The sequence below is a fragment of the Loxodonta africana genome, chromosome 1 (genome assembly GCF_030014295.1).
Source record: "Loxodonta africana isolate mLoxAfr1 chromosome 1, mLoxAfr1.hap2, whole genome shotgun sequence".
NCBI classification, from domain to species: Eukaryota; Metazoa; Chordata; class Mammalia; order Proboscidea; family Elephantidae; genus Loxodonta; species Loxodonta africana.
The window spans coordinates 198885782-198904095 of NC_087342.1; the positions used below are offsets into that span (position 1 = coordinate 198885782).

Genomic DNA, 18314 nt, shown 5'->3' on the forward strand with positions numbered 1-18314 from the left:
CTTTTTATTCTTTTGGTGAAGTTTTTTCATGAGCATAAGTGTTTAATTTTGAGAAGATTCCAGTTATCTAGCTTATTCTTTAGAGCTTGTGTGTTGTTAGTTGTGATTTGTATCCTGTTAATGCCGTGTATTAGGGCCTCTAGCATTGATCCTATTTTTTCTTCTATGAACTTCATAGTTTTTGGCTTTATATTTAGGTCTTTGATCCATTTTGAGTTAGTTTTTGTATATGGTGTGAGGTATGGGCCCTGTTTCATTTTTTTTGCAGATGGACATCCAGTTTTGCCAGCACCATTTGTTAAAAAAGACTGTCTTTTCCCCTATTTGGTGTACTTTGGGCCCTTTTGAAGATCAGGTGAACGTAGGTGGATGGATTTACATCTGGGTTCTCAATTCTGTTCCATTGGTCAACGTATCTGTCATTGTACCAGTACCAGGCTGTTTTGACTACCGTAGCTGTATAGTAGGTTCTGAGGTCATGTAGTGTGAGTCCTCCTACTTTATTCTTCTTTTTCAGTAATGCTTTAATTATCCAGGGCCTCTACCCTTTCCATATAAAGTTAATGATAAGTTTTTCCATCTCTTCAAAGAATGTTGTTGGTATTTGGATCGGTATTGCATTGTATTTGTAAATCGCTTTGGGTAGAATTGTCATTTTCACAGTATTGAATCCACCTATCTGTGAGCGTGGTATGTATTTCCATTTATGTAGCTCTCTTTTGGTTTCTTGCAGTAGTGTTTTGTAGTTTTCTTTTGTATAGGTCTTTTACATCCCCGGTTAGATTTATTCCGAAGTATTTTATTTTTTTTAGGGGCTATGGTATTGTTTTCCTGATTTCCTTTCCATTGTTCTCTTTATTGGTGTATAGGAATCCAACTGATTTTTGTATGTTATCTTGTATGCTGCTACTCTGCCGAATCTATCAGTTCCAGTAGTTTTCTCGTGGAGTCTTTTGAATTTTCTTAGCATCATATCATCCACAAATAGGGACAGTTTAACTTCTTCATTACCAATTTAGATGCCCTTTATTTCCGTTTCTTGCCTTATTGCTCTAGCTAAGACTTCCAACACAATGTTAAATAGGAGTGGTGATAAGGGGCATCCTTGTCTTGGTCCTGTTCTCAAGGGGAATGTTTTCAGCCTCTATCCGTTGAGAACGATGTTGGCCATTGGTTTTGCATAGATGCCCTTTATTATGTTGAGAAATTTCCCTTCTATACCTATTTTATTGAGAGTTTTTATCAGGAATGGGTGTCGAACTTCATTGAATGCCTTTTCCGCGCTGATTGAGATGATCATGTGATTCTTTTCCTTCCTTTTATTTATGTGGTGGATTATGTTGACTGGTTTTCTAATGTTGAAGCATCCTTGCATATCTGGAATGAATCCTATTTGGTCATGGTGCATTATTTTTTTGATATGATGCTGAATTCTATTGGTTAAATATTTTGTTGAGAATTTTTGCATCTATATTCATGAGAGATATTGGTTTGTAATTTTCTTTTTTTTGTGTGTCGTTTCTTTGCCTGGTTTTGGTATCAGGGTTATGCTGGCTTCATAGAATGAGTTTGGAAGTATCGCTTCCTTTTCTATGTTCTGAAATAGTTTGAATAGTACTGGTGTAAGCTCTTCTCTGAATGTTTGGTAGAATTCTCCAGTGAAGCCATCTGGGCCAGGGCATTTTTTGGCTGGGGTTTTTTTTTAATTACCTTTTTCAGGCTCTTCTCTTGTTACAGGACTGTTCAGATTTTCAAAGTCATTTTGTGTTAGTTGGAAACCCTGGTGATGTAGTGGTTAAGTGCTATGGCTGCTAACCAAAAGGTCAGCAGTTCAAATCCACCAGGAACTCCTTGGAAACTCTACAGGGCAGTTCTACTCTGTCCTATAGGGTCGCTATGAGTCGGAACTGACTCGATGGCAGTGGGTTTGGTTTTGGTTTTTGTGTTAGTTTGGGTAGGTAGTGTGTCTCTAGAAATTTGTCCATTTCCTCTAGGTTTTCAAATTTGTTAGAGTATAGTTTTTCATAATACTCTGTTATGATCCTTTTTATTTCAGTTGGGTCTGTTGTAACATCCCCATTTCATTTTTTATTTGGGCTATTTGTATCCCGTCCTGCTTTTCTTTTTCAATTTGGCCAGTGGTTTGTCAATTTTGTTGATCTTTTTGAAGAACCAACTTTTGGTTTTGTTGATTTACGTGCAAAATCTTGATGATAAGACTTAACTTATTAAATTATTTTCAGGATTAAATAAGAATATATACTAGTACGTATAGTAAGCAATCAGCAAATGATAACTATATTATATACTTTAAAATTCAGCCATTTGTATAGAATATACAGCATTCATATCAATATTTCCACTAAGAATAGCATAACAAAGATATTCTAAAACTCAGGCAAGTTGTATAATTTTATTTTAATGAGAAAGTAAAGGACTCATATAGATTTGAGTTTAAAAAATAAAAATTAATACTGCATAGCTACTATTTATTTGATTTTAAAACTTCTGAGTAACTCTTTACCATTCTTGGAATTGTGTAGATTTGCTGAATTTGACACCAGCTTCTAATAATGGAACTCATGGCAGTCTTAACCACCTTCTAAAGAATCCTGTTTACACCCCAAAGCACCCCAAAGAAGTCCGCCCCCTGGTACAGTGCCCATTCACAAGAACCAGCAGAGATAACCTTGGCTGCTCATGCAACCACTCTGTAAGTGCTGTCAAGGGGTTAGCCCAGTGTGTGCGGGTTATAATACTCTCAGCATGGCTTGTGCTGTAGAAATATTTCATGGTTAAATTAAAATTTAAGTGTATGTGGGGGAACATATATTTGTTTATAATTCCAGGAACACATGGGGGTCTTTTATTGCTTGTTTTTCCTCTTCCTAATTTTTACATTTTTGCCTCTATTTTTATCCCTTCCTGCTGTGACTTGACTTTGGTGCAGGTTGGAAAAAGTCTAGTTGAGTCCTTGAATATCTTGGATAAGAGAATCCATGCTGTTATCCTTGTAATGAGGTCTTGGACCCATAGTAATCCAATCATAATATTTCTTCTCTATTTTACATTTAGGGGGAAAATATCACTTTTTGGTAGGAAACTGATCTGTGACTCTTTCTTTTTCACTCCTTTCTTAATATATAATTGTTGCAAGAAGATAAAAATGTATGTATGACAAGTTATGAATGAAATTGATAGAATTCATAAAGATGGAAATTTGAGGAGTAGTTTATTTTCAGCTTTCTCATTTGTTTTAGACTTGACTTAGGCTTGTAGAAAGATGGTAGGAGGAAAGATAAGAATTTTAAAGCAGCAATTATATTCTAATTTTTTAGTTACTACAGTTGCTTATAATAACAATTATGTATTTTTACAGCTGTCGTCCCTCACCCTTTATCCTCCTCATTAAAAATAATAATAATAACTTTCAATTATACAAGACTTTTAAATTTTATCTTTGATCTATGTTAGATTAATTCAGCTGTACAAGTTATATGTTACAAAATTAAAACATGCCTCGCAATCCTTAAAATCAGTACTATTCACTCTTTTAGACTTTACCGACTGTGGATATTCAGACACAGTTGAATCTGACCGCAGCAGAAGGTAAGACATGTTTACTCTCAAGCTTGAGATGTGGAAGTAGGGTTTTTATCAACAGTGTGAGCTACAGAGATTTGATTTCTGGGCATTATTTGAGAATAACCATTGAAATTAGGAGTAATGCCTCCATTACTGATGAGATTTCTTTGTTAGACAGTCTAGACTGTTACGGGAAAAAAAAAAGATATTGATGGTGGAAATAATATGTGATATATTTAGTGGAAGCTGAATCACCCTTTATGAACATGATGGTGGTATTTTGAAAATTTGGTGATTTTTTGAAGATTTATAATAGAGTCTCAGATTTCCATGTAAATTACCTGTTAAGTTCCTATCTCACTTGATTCTTATTAATTATAAGAGATTACAGATTGATTTATCATAGTTTATATAAAGTTATCTCTTCATAACTTTTGGAGAAAAATTACAAATATGAGGAAAACTGATGAATTTTTTTAGTTTTCAATTGAATATTCAGTATCATTTTGATATAACCTTCAGTTCTTACATTACTTGGCAGATGTTATTTTTGTTGTTTTTTCCTGCTGGAATAAAAAAGGTGAATTCTGTACTAATACTGATTTGACCTTGGTTTATGTAAAATCCCTGCTCTAACTTAGCATTAGAGAAATCTTTAATGGATCCAGATTGGCAAAGTGTTGTGATTAAGGGCAATACCTTTGGAATTGGATAGATCTGGGTTTGAATATGAGTTTAGGAAAGGTATCCCCATGAAAAAATTATTTAGTCCTCATAAACTGCTATTTCCTCATCTGTAAAATGAGTGTATAGCCTTACTCCATAGGATGATATAAGAATTAAATTAGTTGATGTTCTATGAAGAACTCTACAAAGCGCCTGATCCTTGAAAAAGGGCAATAAAGGGATTCTTCGGTTGTTATACCAAAGATCACGAAGATGGCTCAGGACCAGGCAGTGTTTCATCCTGTAATACATAAGGTTGCCGTCAGTTGGAGCCAACTCCAAGGCAACTAACAACAGCTTATTGCTTCATTCACTTAAGTCCTATAATTGCAGTTCTGGATTTTTGCTTTCTAAATTATACATAAAAAAAAAAAAAAAAATTTTTTTTTTTTTTATCTTCCTGAAAATTTACTTTTTGGACTGTGTCCTGAAGAATAAGTAATTAATGTTAAAAAATTCCTTTTAATGTCATTAAAGTCTAATTAAGAGCAATTTATAGCAATTTCGTGTAGTGTCCTCTTGTGATATCTTGATATTACATTGCTCTTTCAGTATCTTCATAGCCAAAAATTATAGTGAATCCCTTTTGTTTTATTAATTGTTTTTGGTTCTATTTATTGTCATTAATTTTTGTTTTGTTTTTTTAAACTTAAGAATAGTTTTCAGCAGGGTTAAGTAGAGGAAAGGGTTAGATGAGTATATCATTATATAATTTACACTATGTACAATTACTGGTGGTTTCATTTCCCCCCTACAAAGAGAAAATTATTAAGCGTGGCACTTTACCCTATGGAAGACCCAGAGTTCTCCAGAAGAACAGCACTGTCTGTCTTCTTTACCAGCACCAGTTTGTGAGTGGATACAGCCATGACATCCTAATGCCGCTTTGGACGTCCTACACCGTTGGCAGAAATGCAAGTATTTGTCACTCCTTTATCTATGTGTGGCTATTTAAAATTATAATCATTAAGAAAATCATTGAAAGCATAGTGTCTCACTGTTGATCTTGGCTCTGTAATCGGTTCCCCAATTAGAAGAATACCAGGCTGGGAGTCAGGGAAATCAGGTTCATGTTCTAGCTCTGCCACTGACTAGCTGTTTAACTTCTCATGTGAAATAAACAGTGTACAGTAAAGAATTCTCCTTTTTTTCCAGTTTTAATTTATAATTTCATGAAGTCAGTTTACAGGCAGTTACAATTATTCATTTCTAAACATATAGCTGTGTAAACGTAAGAATTTAACTGATTAAGGGATCTCAGTTATTCATTCAGTAAGTATTTTGAGAACATATATTAGTGACTAGAAGTGTATGTGTGCATGTGTGTGTGTGTTTGTAACAGAAAGCTGATTCAGACTTTATTTACTACCCCAGAATTTGAAGACCACAAGTTGATACCAGCAGACACTAAGTTTTCAACTTTCTAAAGAGGACAGCCAATATTTTGCACAGACATCTTCCCTCACTGCTAGCTAGGAATCTGCAGAACTGTTCTACATTAACCAACCACTGCTCCCATCTCTACTAAGGTTATCAGATAAAATACAAATATTGCATGGGCCATACCTATATTAAAAATTATTCATCATTTGTCTGAGATTCAAATTTAACTGGATGACTGCTATTTTTGTTGTTGTTGATATTTTTGGCAACTGTAAACCCTACATCCTAGTTACTAATGAGTTCTCACCAATCAGTGAAAGAAGGGAAAGGTTCGCTGCCTCTTCACTAAGCCAAGTGAATGGGGAGGCTTTCAGAACCTCCCCTTATAGCAGTGGGTGGTAGCTTGGTTTCTTACCAGGTGGTGGATGCTGCTAACTTAGAGCCTTTAGGCTTACGTAGTGCTGTCCTTTGGAGTAGAACATGGTGAGAGTCTTTTGGGAGAGCTTGACTGTATTATCTGGAGTTGGGTGTATACATGAACATAGCGAGTAGGGCCTGCCTCATGCCTAGACATTCCTGATGGTAGACTACTTGCTGGAGCAGCTGTGCAAACTGGTGCTAGTAGGAACTATGAAATCCTGGCCTAGGAAGAGCAGGAAAGGGGTGGGAGGCATACATACCTGAGTTTCCTGAAGTCTTCAGGAGTGAGTGTAGAAGATGACTTATACAGTTTCAATGGTAGTTCTCCTATGGCAGTTCCTGTGATGGAGCTTAGAGATTCGAAGAGGGGACATAAGTTCCTTGTGGCACCAGGAAATCTGGAGTAGGATGAAGCAGGGATTCTGTAAGTATGGTCTTCTGAGTGTAGCTTCATTCTCTGCCAGTCCCAGATGCAAGGTATTTGCCTTTCCTGAGCCATAATTGCTAGGCCTTTGGGTACCTGGAAGTAGGTGAGATGTGAAGCAGTGCCAGGGTGTGGAGTTTTCTCTTCTGTGAAGTTGTTTCTCCTGTGGACAGTTCAAGGCACCAGAGAACCAAGTCAGAATCTAAGGCAAAGACCAAGGGTAGCAAATCCCAGGAAGAACCTGGTATTTTGAGATTTATGGGTCTGTGTAAGAGCCCTGGTGGTGCAGTTGTTAAGAGCTCAGCTGCTAACCAAAAGGTGGACAGTTTGAATCTATCAGCAACTCCCCAGAAACCCTATGGGGCAGTTCTACTCTGTTCTATAGGGTCACTATGAGTTGGAATCGACTTGATGGCAATGGGTTTCAGTTTTTTTTTGGGGGGGGTGGGGGTAGGAGAAACTTACACAGTCCCCTTATAAGTATGAAGGGTCCCGCTAAATCCCCAGAAGTCAGAAGGAGCTGAATCGCTTTCTTGCTCCTGAGACTAGGAAACTTGTGAGTAGGGAATTTTCCTACACATGCCTCAGTTGCCCAAGTCTCAGAGGTTCTTCACTGAAGGAGGTGGCCATTAAAGCTGAGTATCACCACGGCATGGACCACCTGTGGGGAGACCCTTCAGACCAAACCAGGGAGAAGCTGAGAATCCTCTGTACTATCAGAACCAGAGGAATTAGACCTTACAAAGGAGTGGGAGGCAAACATCCCATAATACAGCATTTCTCCCAACCCCAGCCCCTCAGATGTTGTGGTGGAAAGAGAAATCATGAAGAAGGTATGCCTTGAAAGAGGGAAGCGGAGGAAATGAGATTTAGATTTTACATGAATTGCAGTTTTAAACTAGATTGATCAGACTTTCAGAAACTGGAAGGAACTGGCGAGCTATAGGATGCCCTTAAGGAATGGAATAGGGGATTTGAGAGAGTAGCTGAGGGTAGTAGTTGGATTTAAAAAATGAAATTACTGTTAATAGTCACTGAGATCACTAAATACAATGATAGACATATTTGTGTCTACATGTCTGTGTTATTTCTGTTAAAAGTATATGTATTACATACATACACACATGTTCATACATGTATATAAAGTTACTACTTTAAACTTGATTTTTAAATTTTTAAGACTATTTTAATTTCCTTTGAACACCTTTTCATGCAACTTTGTAATATAGAGAAGTTTTCACAATGTTTTGTAGGCTCTTGTCATTTTTTTTTGTCATTTAATACCTTAATTATGGTACTCTTTGATTCTATTTGAATTTTACATTTTCTTATATAATCAGAGTTGTATAAATTCAGTCATCACTACTCTGAAATGTTTACATTGCTATTCAATAGTCCCCCCACCCCCAACTTTTTTTTTTAATTGTGCTTTAGATGAAGGTTTACAGAGCAAATTAATTTCTCATTAAACAATTAATACACGTATTGTTTTGTGACATTGGTTGCCAACCCCACGAAGTGTCGACACTGTCCCCTTCTTGACATTAGGTTCCCTATTACCAGCTTTCCCGTCCTTGCCCCTGGGCTAGTGTGCCCACTTAGTCTCATTTAGTTTAATGGGCCTGTCTAATCTTTGGCTGAAGGGTGAACCTCAGGAGTGACTTCAGTACTGAGTTAAAAGGGTGTCCAGGGGCCATACTCTCTCTCAAGGTTTTTCCAGTCTTTATCAGACCAGTAAATCTGGTCTTTTTTGTGTGTGTGAGTTAGAATTTTGTTCTACATTTTTCTCCTGCTCTGTCCGGGTCCCTCTATTGTGATCCTTGTCAGAGCAGTAGGTAATGGTAGCCAGGCACCATCTAGCTGGGCTGCACTGAGGCTGGTGGTGGCTGTGGTAGTTGTGGTCCATTAGTCCTTTGGACTAACCTTTCCCTTGGGTCTTTGGTTTTCTTCATTCTTCCTTGCTCCAGACAGGGTGGGACCAGTGAAGTATCATCCCAGCTTTTGACTTTCTAGTTGAATACGAAAGATGGACTCAGATCTCTGAAAATCAGTGTTTTCCTATATAAAATTCGCAAATTGTACAGGTAAAAACATTATAAACAAAATTATTACAGCAAAATAGGAAGATATTTCCATATATATATCAAAAGCTTAATAGTCTTAGTGTTGTAAAGAGCTTTTACATTCAGTTAGATAAAAGATGAGTGATTAGTAGAAAAACAGTGAAGGAAATGAATAGACAGCATGAACTCCATAATTTTATGATGCAATCACCTTTAATTATTTATAAAAACAATCTTCTTTTTGTCTCTATACCTGATATCTGATATTTTTGTTTCATTTTGTTCTTTAGGACAGTTTCTCCACACAAAATTTTTCCAACTGTTTTTACCAGGATCTTCGAATTTCCCTTAGTCCTGTCCATAAATGCTCATTTTATAAAAGTAACACTAAATTCAGCTATGGGTTCCTCTCCCCGCCACGTAAGTCTTATTCTTCCTCCCCTACTTCTTCCCTGACCATTCTTTGTTTTTAAATCTATCATACATCCTGGGCCCTTGGATATAGGCTTATTAATTTATTGGTGAAAATTGTGAATTAGAAATATAATTATTAGAAAAAAAATTTAAAGCATCTAAAATGTGAATTTTAGAAAGCTTTTTTTTTTTTTTTTGGAAGGATAGTTCATTTAGCACGAATACCATTGACGGAGCACTCTTCATTTTTTTATCTGCATTTCTTTTAAACAGAACTTGAGAAACTCAGTGAAGTTGAAAGGACACATCAGCGTTCTCAGGAAGGGGATATAACTGCATTGTTCAAAAAGAAAATATAATTTGTCAAAGGATTAGGTGAAGGTGGAGCCTTCAGCATGCTTGCTTTCTCACTGATATGAGGCCTCTAGAGAATGGCTTTTTTGAAACTTAGTGTTCTGTTTTTTTAAGTGGAAAATTTGTATGTTAATGAGGAGACATTTTGAGGCCAGCCTTAAAAGGCAAAAATCAGAGGACTCCAGGTACTCAAATACCCTCAGTATCCAGTCCTGTCCCCAGAGTTAGTGTCTGAGGTCAGAACTTGGCTGTTGCATTATAAAAATAGACGAGGCCCAAGCTTAAAGTTCATACAAAGAAGCCTTGTATAGCATTTCAAAGCAGGCATCCTGTGATGTTTTTTTCTGGATAGTAGGTGTTGTTCTGAAGCCAGATATTCTCTTCTTTGCTCTTCACTATGAAAGAGTTTAAGAAAAGAAGATTGTCACACAAGATATTTTAGATGAAATAAATAAGGTAAAATTTAATACATTTCATTTACAGCTCTTACTCTTTTCAAAGTTTTTGTTTGAGAAATTTATCCTGAAGAAAAGATCTAAATATTTGATTTTTTTTTTTTTTTTTTTTTTTGAGAAACTTGACCAACATATTGCATTTTCCCTTTACCGAATACCTGGGGACGTTTTGCACATTTAAGATGATGCTCAGCTAATTTTTTTTAAACACTCCTCTAATAAACTATCATTTCTAATATTACTTGTTAAGAATGACAAAGCTGTCTTTTTTTTTTTTCTTTATAGAACTAAATAAAGGTTCAAGGCAAATATATTCTGAAGCACTGCTTACCAGTAATGTAGTGCCAATGTACCCGAGTTTTCAAGGTATAAATTTTCAACCCTATATTTGATACTTTCAGTGAATTTCTGTACATATAGTTATAATTTGTATCTAATAGAACTTATGGTCTAAATTAAATTACTGAATATCAAATACATCTTAAAAGTCTGTTTAACTTTGGGAATACTGGTATACCAAACAATTCAAGATTATTATATACTCCAATATCTACATTCTGCTTTGTATTTAAATGTTTATAAACATTTTTTACTCAAAAGCATATAACGTTCTTCCTAAAGTTATCTAGTGAATACAGTCTGCTAATATTTATATTATTTATCAATCTGTTTCCCTATTTAACTATTTGGAAGTTCTTAATAATTGTTTTTATTTTACAATTAATAGATTTTACATCATTATTAATTATTGCAGTCTTTGACTGTTCAGGAATAAATATACATTTACTACTTAAACTGACATACATACAGAATTTCAAAATATAAAGCATAACCAAAAGATTTTTTACTCTAATTTATATCTAGAAATGTGTATATTTCAAAGGGAATATTCAGATATTAGCGATGAACCTGAATAACATGCCTTATTTGCCTTAGTGATGTTATGCTTAAAGATGGTATGTGAGCCCAACTTCATGATGATGTACATGTTCAGGAATGCCTGAAATAGAGTTGAATTCAACATTTGCCTACTAGGTCCTCAAAGGCCAAAGCTGAACAATGGATTTTGGCCTCACATTAAGGCAGAAGCCAAACTTAGTTTATCTCTAATTATTACAAATGATCATTTTGGATCATATTGTTAATTTATTTCACATAACAACATGATACCTTGTCCTTTGAAACTACACTATTCTCCGTTCCCGTTTCAGTTATATGGCACTACATCCATGGCACCCTATTGCAAAGGTATGCTGAAGAAAGAAATGGCGTCAATGTCGTCAGTGGTCCTGTGTTTGACTTTGATTATGATGGACTTTATGATTCCTTGGAGACTCTGAAAAAGTAAGAACATATTTCATTTACTTGTAAAAATGGCTGTCAAATGGAATTACTGTCCAGTTGGGTCAGCAAAACCTTTTTTATCTGGTATCATTCTTATTTACATACGTGACATTTCTGACTACATTGGAACCCCCTGAGATATCTGAATAATTTTGATATTTCTCAGTGTTCAGTTAAATATTTTTTTAGTATATCTCTCTCACTCAACTCAGATGAGTAATTCTTGAGCTGAGTTTAAATGCTATGCATTAAAGAAGCAAGAAACAACTTTGATTTAGTTGAAAATCTGTATATAGGGCTAATTATTACCGTTAATATACTGTCAGTTAGAAGATGAAGAACCATCTGGGGTGGCTACAGACGTTATAGGTCAAAGAATGAGTAGCGTTATACAGCTGTAGTGTCCCAGGCCTAGTGGTCTCTGATGAATGTCGTGGCATTTATCCATCTCTGGCAAGCAGAGAATGATGCAGTAGCCATCTTGAGGAAGTCATCAATGGTGTTGTTTTTATAAAAGAAGAGGAATAGAACGTTTTAGAAACTGGTTGGTTTTTATTAAAATAATAATTTTAAGACTCTCTGAAGCAATTTTGCTACTCAGGCTGCCAAAAAAAAAAGAGAGAGAGAAAGAGATTGAAGCTTTTACTGAGATCTACTCCCTGTCTGAGAACTTTCCAACTTTTCCAGGTTGACTTAGGGGCTACTGTTTATGCATATATCCGTGAGCACATTTTAAACCAAAACCAAACCCGTGGTCATGGAGTTGATTCCGACTTATAGCAACCCTAAAGGACAGAGTAGAACTGCCCTATAGGTTTCCAAGGCTGTCAGTCTTTACTGAAGCAGACTGTCACACCTTTCTCCCATGGAGCAGCTGGTAGGTTCAAACCACTGACCTTTTGGTTAGCAGCCAAGCCCTTAACCACCAGGGCTCCTTGTGAGCATGTTAAAAAAAAAACAAAACTAGTAGTCTGTAAAAATTGCAGTTTTCTTACTGTATCCCTTCAGGCATAAGGGTCCTACATGGCTGCCTCATAGGCTGCAGTGATAGAATGGATAAAGGAGTCTACACTCTTCCTACTCACAGCTTCATGCAGAGTCTTCTCCTTTAATCTGTTTTGCACATTTTAATTCCATATAAGATGGCATTTGAAAAAAGTGATCCTGCCACTTTAAATTGTGGAATGTGCTTGGGGGTGGGGAAGAGGGCGTATTATAAAACGTAACTTTGAGGCCAAAGGAAATAGGAGAATTAAGATGATATAAAGATGTTACTTGGGACATCTTTGATAACATGCAATAAGGGAAAAAATAATAATAATTGGGATACAAAAGAAAAGCCAGTTAAAACAATGGTGAATTCATAGCAACATCTCCTTTCTAAAGGAACTGAAATAAAAATCCTTACCAGTTCTCTTTCTGGCCACTGCCCATACCATAAGTGCATAGAGTTTAAAAGGCCATCAATAATGCATTAACATCTTGGCTGTAGGTGTTAAAAAAGATGTCTCACTTTTTTTTAATATCTACATTCCAGGGTTTTTAGGTAAAACTAAAAAGAAAATTCCAAAGTTCAACAAATTTGTATAGAAAATAAAAATTGTTCAGATTGAATTTGTCCGACTGTCTTCCAATTATCACTGTCTATCAATCTGAGAGAATATATTGAGATATTATGATTATTCACTTTTTATAATAATTGCTAATATATTTAATAATTTTGCTGAATTTTATTTTTAGATATATTAGAAGCATGCCCTACTGAAATAGTCATTAAAAGGAAGGTAGTTACGTCTTTCTTAAAGTGAATACTGGCATATTTTACAGAAACCGCAAACTCATCCGTAATCAAGAAGTTGTGATTCCAACTCATTTCTTCATCGTGCTAACAAGCTGTGAAAATACATCGCAGACTCCCTTGCAGTGTGAAAATTTAGACACATTAGCTTTCATTTTGCCTCACAGGACTGATAACAGTGAGAGCTGTGTGGTAAGTAGCTTTTGTGTATTTACCTTAAACATTGAAAACATAAATGTGTTTATCTGTGTGGTGTGTGTGTGTCTCACATCTGATATTATTGTAGGAAAAACATAACTCTTGAATATACATGCACTTTGAAATTACAAAATGGTTTTTAAATTTGATCCTCTAAGATGATTTACCTTCAGAGAATACCACTCTTGCCATCTGTTAAAGACATTAAAAATTAGATCAGAATGTAAAAACTTAGTGACCTCCTGTGGGTTAGCTACTAAGTTCTAGGTTTATTTACAGTATGAATTTATTCTTGCTTTGAAACTGGATTTATCATTCCAGAGGGATCAGCACTGTCATAAATCAGTTTTTTTTTTAATTTTTATTGTGCTTTAAGTGAAAGTTTACAAATCAAGTCAGTCTGTCTTACAAAAATTTATGTATACCTTGCTATGTACTCCTAGTTGCTCTCCCCCTGATGAGACAGCACACTCCTTCTCTCTACCCTCTATTTTCATGTCTGTTTGGCCAGCTTCTGACCCCCTCTGCCTTCTCATTTCCCCGCCAGACAGGAGCTGCCCACATAGTCTCATTTGTTTACTTGACCCAAGAAGCCTACTCCTTACCAGTATCATTTTCTATCCTATATATAAAAAAAAAAAAAAAAAAAAAAATCCTATAGTCCAGTCCAATTCCTGTCTGAAGAGTTGGCTTTGGAATGGTTCCTGCCTTGGGCTAACAGAAGGTCTGGGGACCATGAACTCTGGAGTCCTTCTAGTCTCAGTTAGACCATTAAGTCTGGTCTTTTTACAAGAATTTGAGATCTTCATCCCACTGCTCTCCTGCTCCCTCAGGGGTTCTCTGTTATGTTCCCTGTCAGGGCATCCATCGGTTGTAGCCGGGCACCATCTAGTTCTTCTGGTCTCAGGCTGACGTAGCCTCTGGTTTATGGGGCCCTTTCTGTCTCTTGGGCCCATAATTACCTTGTGTCTTTGGTGTTCTTCATTCTCCTTTGCTCCAGGTGGGTTGAGACCAACATAAATTAGTTTTAAAGTTGTGGGTAGACAACATTTCAAATGAGTTTTCTGTTTATTAGTTTCTTTTAGAAAGTATGTTTATCCTTAAGTATTTTTTCTTATTCTCTTGTCATTTCAGTATTTGTTTGGAAACAATTGTTTTATATCAGCTTATTTCTCTTTGAACATAAAGACTACTTAAAATTTTAATAATTAAGTTTTTCATTAGGTGAGCCACAATATTTTTCTTTTAGAGTGATTCCTACATTTTTTAGCTTTTTTTTTTTTTTTTTTCCTTTTTTTCCATTGACGTTACATAAAGTCACTCTAGACCAGAGTCAGCAAGCAGATTTTGGCTTTCATATCAGTTCCAGTGGATGGGTGGTGGATTCCTGGATCCTGTGGTCAAAAGGATCTTGAGGCCTCATTTGAGCTCAGCGGGAAAGAGTGCTGTGATTGCTCGTTTATTCACTCCTCCATTAATTCATTTACCCCTTCTTTGGTCCAGCCATTTAGTCATATAAAAAAAAAAAAAATTTAGTCATATAGCAAATATTTATTGTGGTACTCTTCTAGAATTGGGGACCCAGCAGTGAACAAAACAGTTAGCGATATCTGCTGTGGGCTGTTTGCCATCCTTGATCTAGTAGTCTTTCTATGTACCAGTCATTGAAAAACTGAAGACATGTCTCTCCTTAATTGTTTTTATGATTAACTTTCTGAACAATTTGACCATTCCTCATAGAATACATGTCCCATCAAGTTATTTTTCCTTATTTTCAGAATTAAATATAGAATAGCAAGATTTCAACTATTTTTATTTGCCTTTTGGGAATCTAACTGCTAAATGATCAACATTTTGGCAACTGTTGGATACATGCCAAGTATTCCCTTTTTTATTGTTTTATCTCATAGCCCTGGTGGCACAGTGGTTAAGAGCTCGGCTGCTAACCAAAAGGCTGGCAGCTAGAACCCACCAGCTCTTCCCTGGAAACCCTATGGGGCAGTTCTACCCTCCTTGAGAGATTAAATTGTTATTAAATGTATCAGAGTTGTGTTCAGCAGAAAATAACAGACAACCCAGTTACAGTGACTTGAGCAAGTAAAGAGTTCCTCATGTAATAGGAACTCCTGAGGTAGACAGTCTAGATATGGCACATTGGGTCAGCAACACCACCAGGCATCCAGACATTTTTTGTCTTTCTGCTACATCACTCTTAGCATGTGACTTTGTTCCACATGGGCTGAAGATGAGCTCTGTTTCTCTACATATCACATGTGCATTCTGTATCCTCCCCCCCAAAAAAGCAAGGCAGCAAAAGGCTTATGCTTAAATCTCTTTGACCAATATGGTGTTAAGTGCTGTGAGTTAGGCATTGAGTTCCTTTTCCATCTCTACCATTCCAAAAGCTGTTGTACCAGTATCTATCAAATTCTATAATAGCAATGGACCTAGAAGGCACAAACTATTGAATTAGAACTGGAGAGAGGATTATTTGAAAGTATATCACACATACTTAGCAATTGAATGTCAACAGTCAGTTAGTTATCCTTGTTTCATCCCTGCAGTAGTGTCTAAGGATTAGTTGAATATTGTCCTGAGAGAACAGATGCTTTGTGTGCATATTTTATCTACCTCCATGAAAGTTGGAACAGTTGACAAATTATCTACTGGCCAGACAGTCTGCTGAGTCAAGGCTGTTCTCCTTAGAGAAAGAGTAAGAGCTCCTACAGAGAAGGAAACTGCATGGGGTAGTAGTATTGGATAGTGGGTGATTGGAGGTTAATGGGAAAATGGAGTTTATCTATTTCCCAACTATGTGAAAAGTCTGTATTCAACATTTTCAATGAATAATGTTCCAAAGGACCATGAACCTTTATTGAAGTTTGTCTTTAAAGAACAGTCAAACAATCATAGCCTGCTAACTGGTAGATACTTTCTTCATCTGACTTTCTCCAGTGGCCTTTTTCAGAGAAACTTATACTACCACATGCATGTATGATTTCTGTCCCTCTTACCTGCTTTGTCCATTATCTTTGCATTTGCCAGAGTATCTGCCTTTAATTCCTTTCTGATTTCAAGTCATCTAAGACTCTACTACCTTGCCAGAAATGAAATTGTGTTTTACCACTTCCCCGAACCCATTGTTTTTTAATTGTGCTTTAAGCAAAAGCTTACAAATCAAATCAGCCTCTCATACAAAAACTTACACACCTTGCTATGTACTCCTAGCTGTTCTCTCCCTAATGAGACAGCACACTTCTCCTGTCCACCATGTATTTCCTGTGTCCATTCAGCCAGCTCCTGTCCCCCTCTGCCTTCTCATCTCCCCTCCAGACAGAGGCTGCTCACATAGTCTCATGTGTCTACTTTAGCCAAGAAGCTCACTCCTCACCAGCATCATTTTCTGTCCTATAGGCCAGTCCAATCCCTGTCTGAAGAGTTGGCTTTGGGAATGGTTCTAGTCTTGGGCTAAGAGAAGGTCTGGGAACCATGACTTCCAGGGTCCTTCTGGTCTCAGACCATTAAGTCTGGTCTTTTTATGAGAATTTGAGGTCTGCATCCCACTACTCTCCTGCTCCATCAGGGATTCTCTGTTGTGTTCCCTGTCAGGGCAGTCATCAGTGATAGTGGGGCACCATCTAGTTCTTCTGGTCTCAGCCTGACGTGGTCTCTGGTTTATGTGGCCCTTTCTGTCTCTTGGGGTCATCTTTACCTTATATCTTTGGTATTCTTCATTCTCCTTTGCTCCAGGTGGGTTGAGACTAATTGATGCATCTTAGATCGCCACTTGCTAGTTTTTAAGACCCCAGACTCCAGTCACCAAAAATGGGATGCTGAATGCCCAAACCCATTCTTTATGCAACTGAGCAAATAACTCATTCTGATGAGAACTAGTGTTTGTATAGTGCATTTGCACACATTTATTACATTTTAATCCTCAAAGCAACCCTATAAAAAGGGTGCTCATAAGGGAATCCAGATTCGGATGTTAAATAATTGGCCCCAGTTTACCTGGTAAAGTAGTGGTAGAACCCAAGATTTGAATCTAAGTTTCTTCATGTGAATTCTCATATCCTTTCTACCATGCTATGTGGCTTCTGAGTGTCAACATTTTTTTAACCCTACACTCTTCTGTATATACTAGGTCGTCTTTCCTTGACCAAGATTTGATATATCTAATTAAGCAAATACGATGGTGACCTGCTCAAGAGCAGGAACTATGCTAACAAATTTTCTATTATCTGATACTTGGGAGCCAAAGTATCATAGCTGATTACTTAAAGCGGGGAGATGGAGAGCTTGGAACTGATTGTTTTCCAATGATTTTTCTTTATTTCCCATTCTCCTAGCATGGGAAGCATGAATCCTTATGGGTTGAAGAGTTGATGAAGTTACACAGAGCACGGATCACAGATGTTGAGCACATCACTGGACTCAGCTTTTATCAAGAAAGAAAAGAGCCGGTTTCAGACGTTTTAAAGTTGAAAACACATTTGTCAACTTTCAGCCAAGAAGACTAATTTTTTTTTAATTCTAAAAATACAACGTAAATCTTTTTTAAAGAAGCTTATATTTTGTACAATCCTCTGTTCACACTATCGCGTTGTTTGGAAGCTGTCAAACAGAGTTAGAACTGGGAATCCTCTGTGATACGTACATCTCAGGGAAACTTGTGGACTCAGCTCAGCAGTAAGAGTGTTCCTATTCAGTCTCGCACATATTTGAATGTGTAAGAATCGTATGCGTTGTCCACATTTTCTGGAATAAAGATAGACCATACCTAAAGCTGCTCTTCTGCTTCTCTTAAAGGGAGAAGTAGGTATGAACATTCTTGGGACACCAGATATTTGAATCTTAATAAACTTTTATGGAGCTGGCAAACAGTAGACCAATGAATAGGACTGGAGTAGTTCATGTTACGTTAGTATCTTCACAAGAATTTAAAAATCATTCTGGATTCCTTTTAACTTAAGTTTTCATTGCTTTTAATTTTAGTCAAAAAATTAATGGAAGCACAAATATTTCTGAGATCCTATTTCTCTTTTGTGCATACTGCCTTAAGAGCCAAAATATTAATCATGTGTTAGTTTTCATTGTGATTGGGTTTCTTCAGATTGAATAGCTCTAACAAGTTAAACTTTCAGGGATGA

General features: G+C 36.5%; 1 protein-coding gene across 1 annotated transcript in view; it reads left to right on the forward strand.

Moving 5' to 3' along the window:
* The window catches only part of ENPP1 (ectonucleotide pyrophosphatase/phosphodiesterase 1), an 85964-nt gene extending 67904 nt beyond the window's left edge, over positions 1 to 18060 (forward strand). The window contains exons 18-25 of the mRNA XM_010592283.2: positions 2544 to 2713; positions 3558 to 3609; positions 5071 to 5225; positions 8892 to 9021; positions 10110 to 10190; positions 11036 to 11168; positions 12996 to 13158; positions 17514 to 18060. Of these exons, the coding sequence (XP_010590585.2) occupies positions 2544 to 2713; positions 3558 to 3609; positions 5071 to 5225; positions 8892 to 9021; positions 10110 to 10190; positions 11036 to 11168; positions 12996 to 13158; positions 17514 to 17684 (1055 nt within the window). The 3' untranslated portion in view covers positions 17685 to 18060. The remainder of the gene's footprint in view (positions 1 to 2543; positions 2714 to 3557; positions 3610 to 5070; positions 5226 to 8891; positions 9022 to 10109; positions 10191 to 11035; positions 11169 to 12995; positions 13159 to 17513) is intronic.
* Positions 18061 to 18314: the final 254 nt, after the last annotated feature.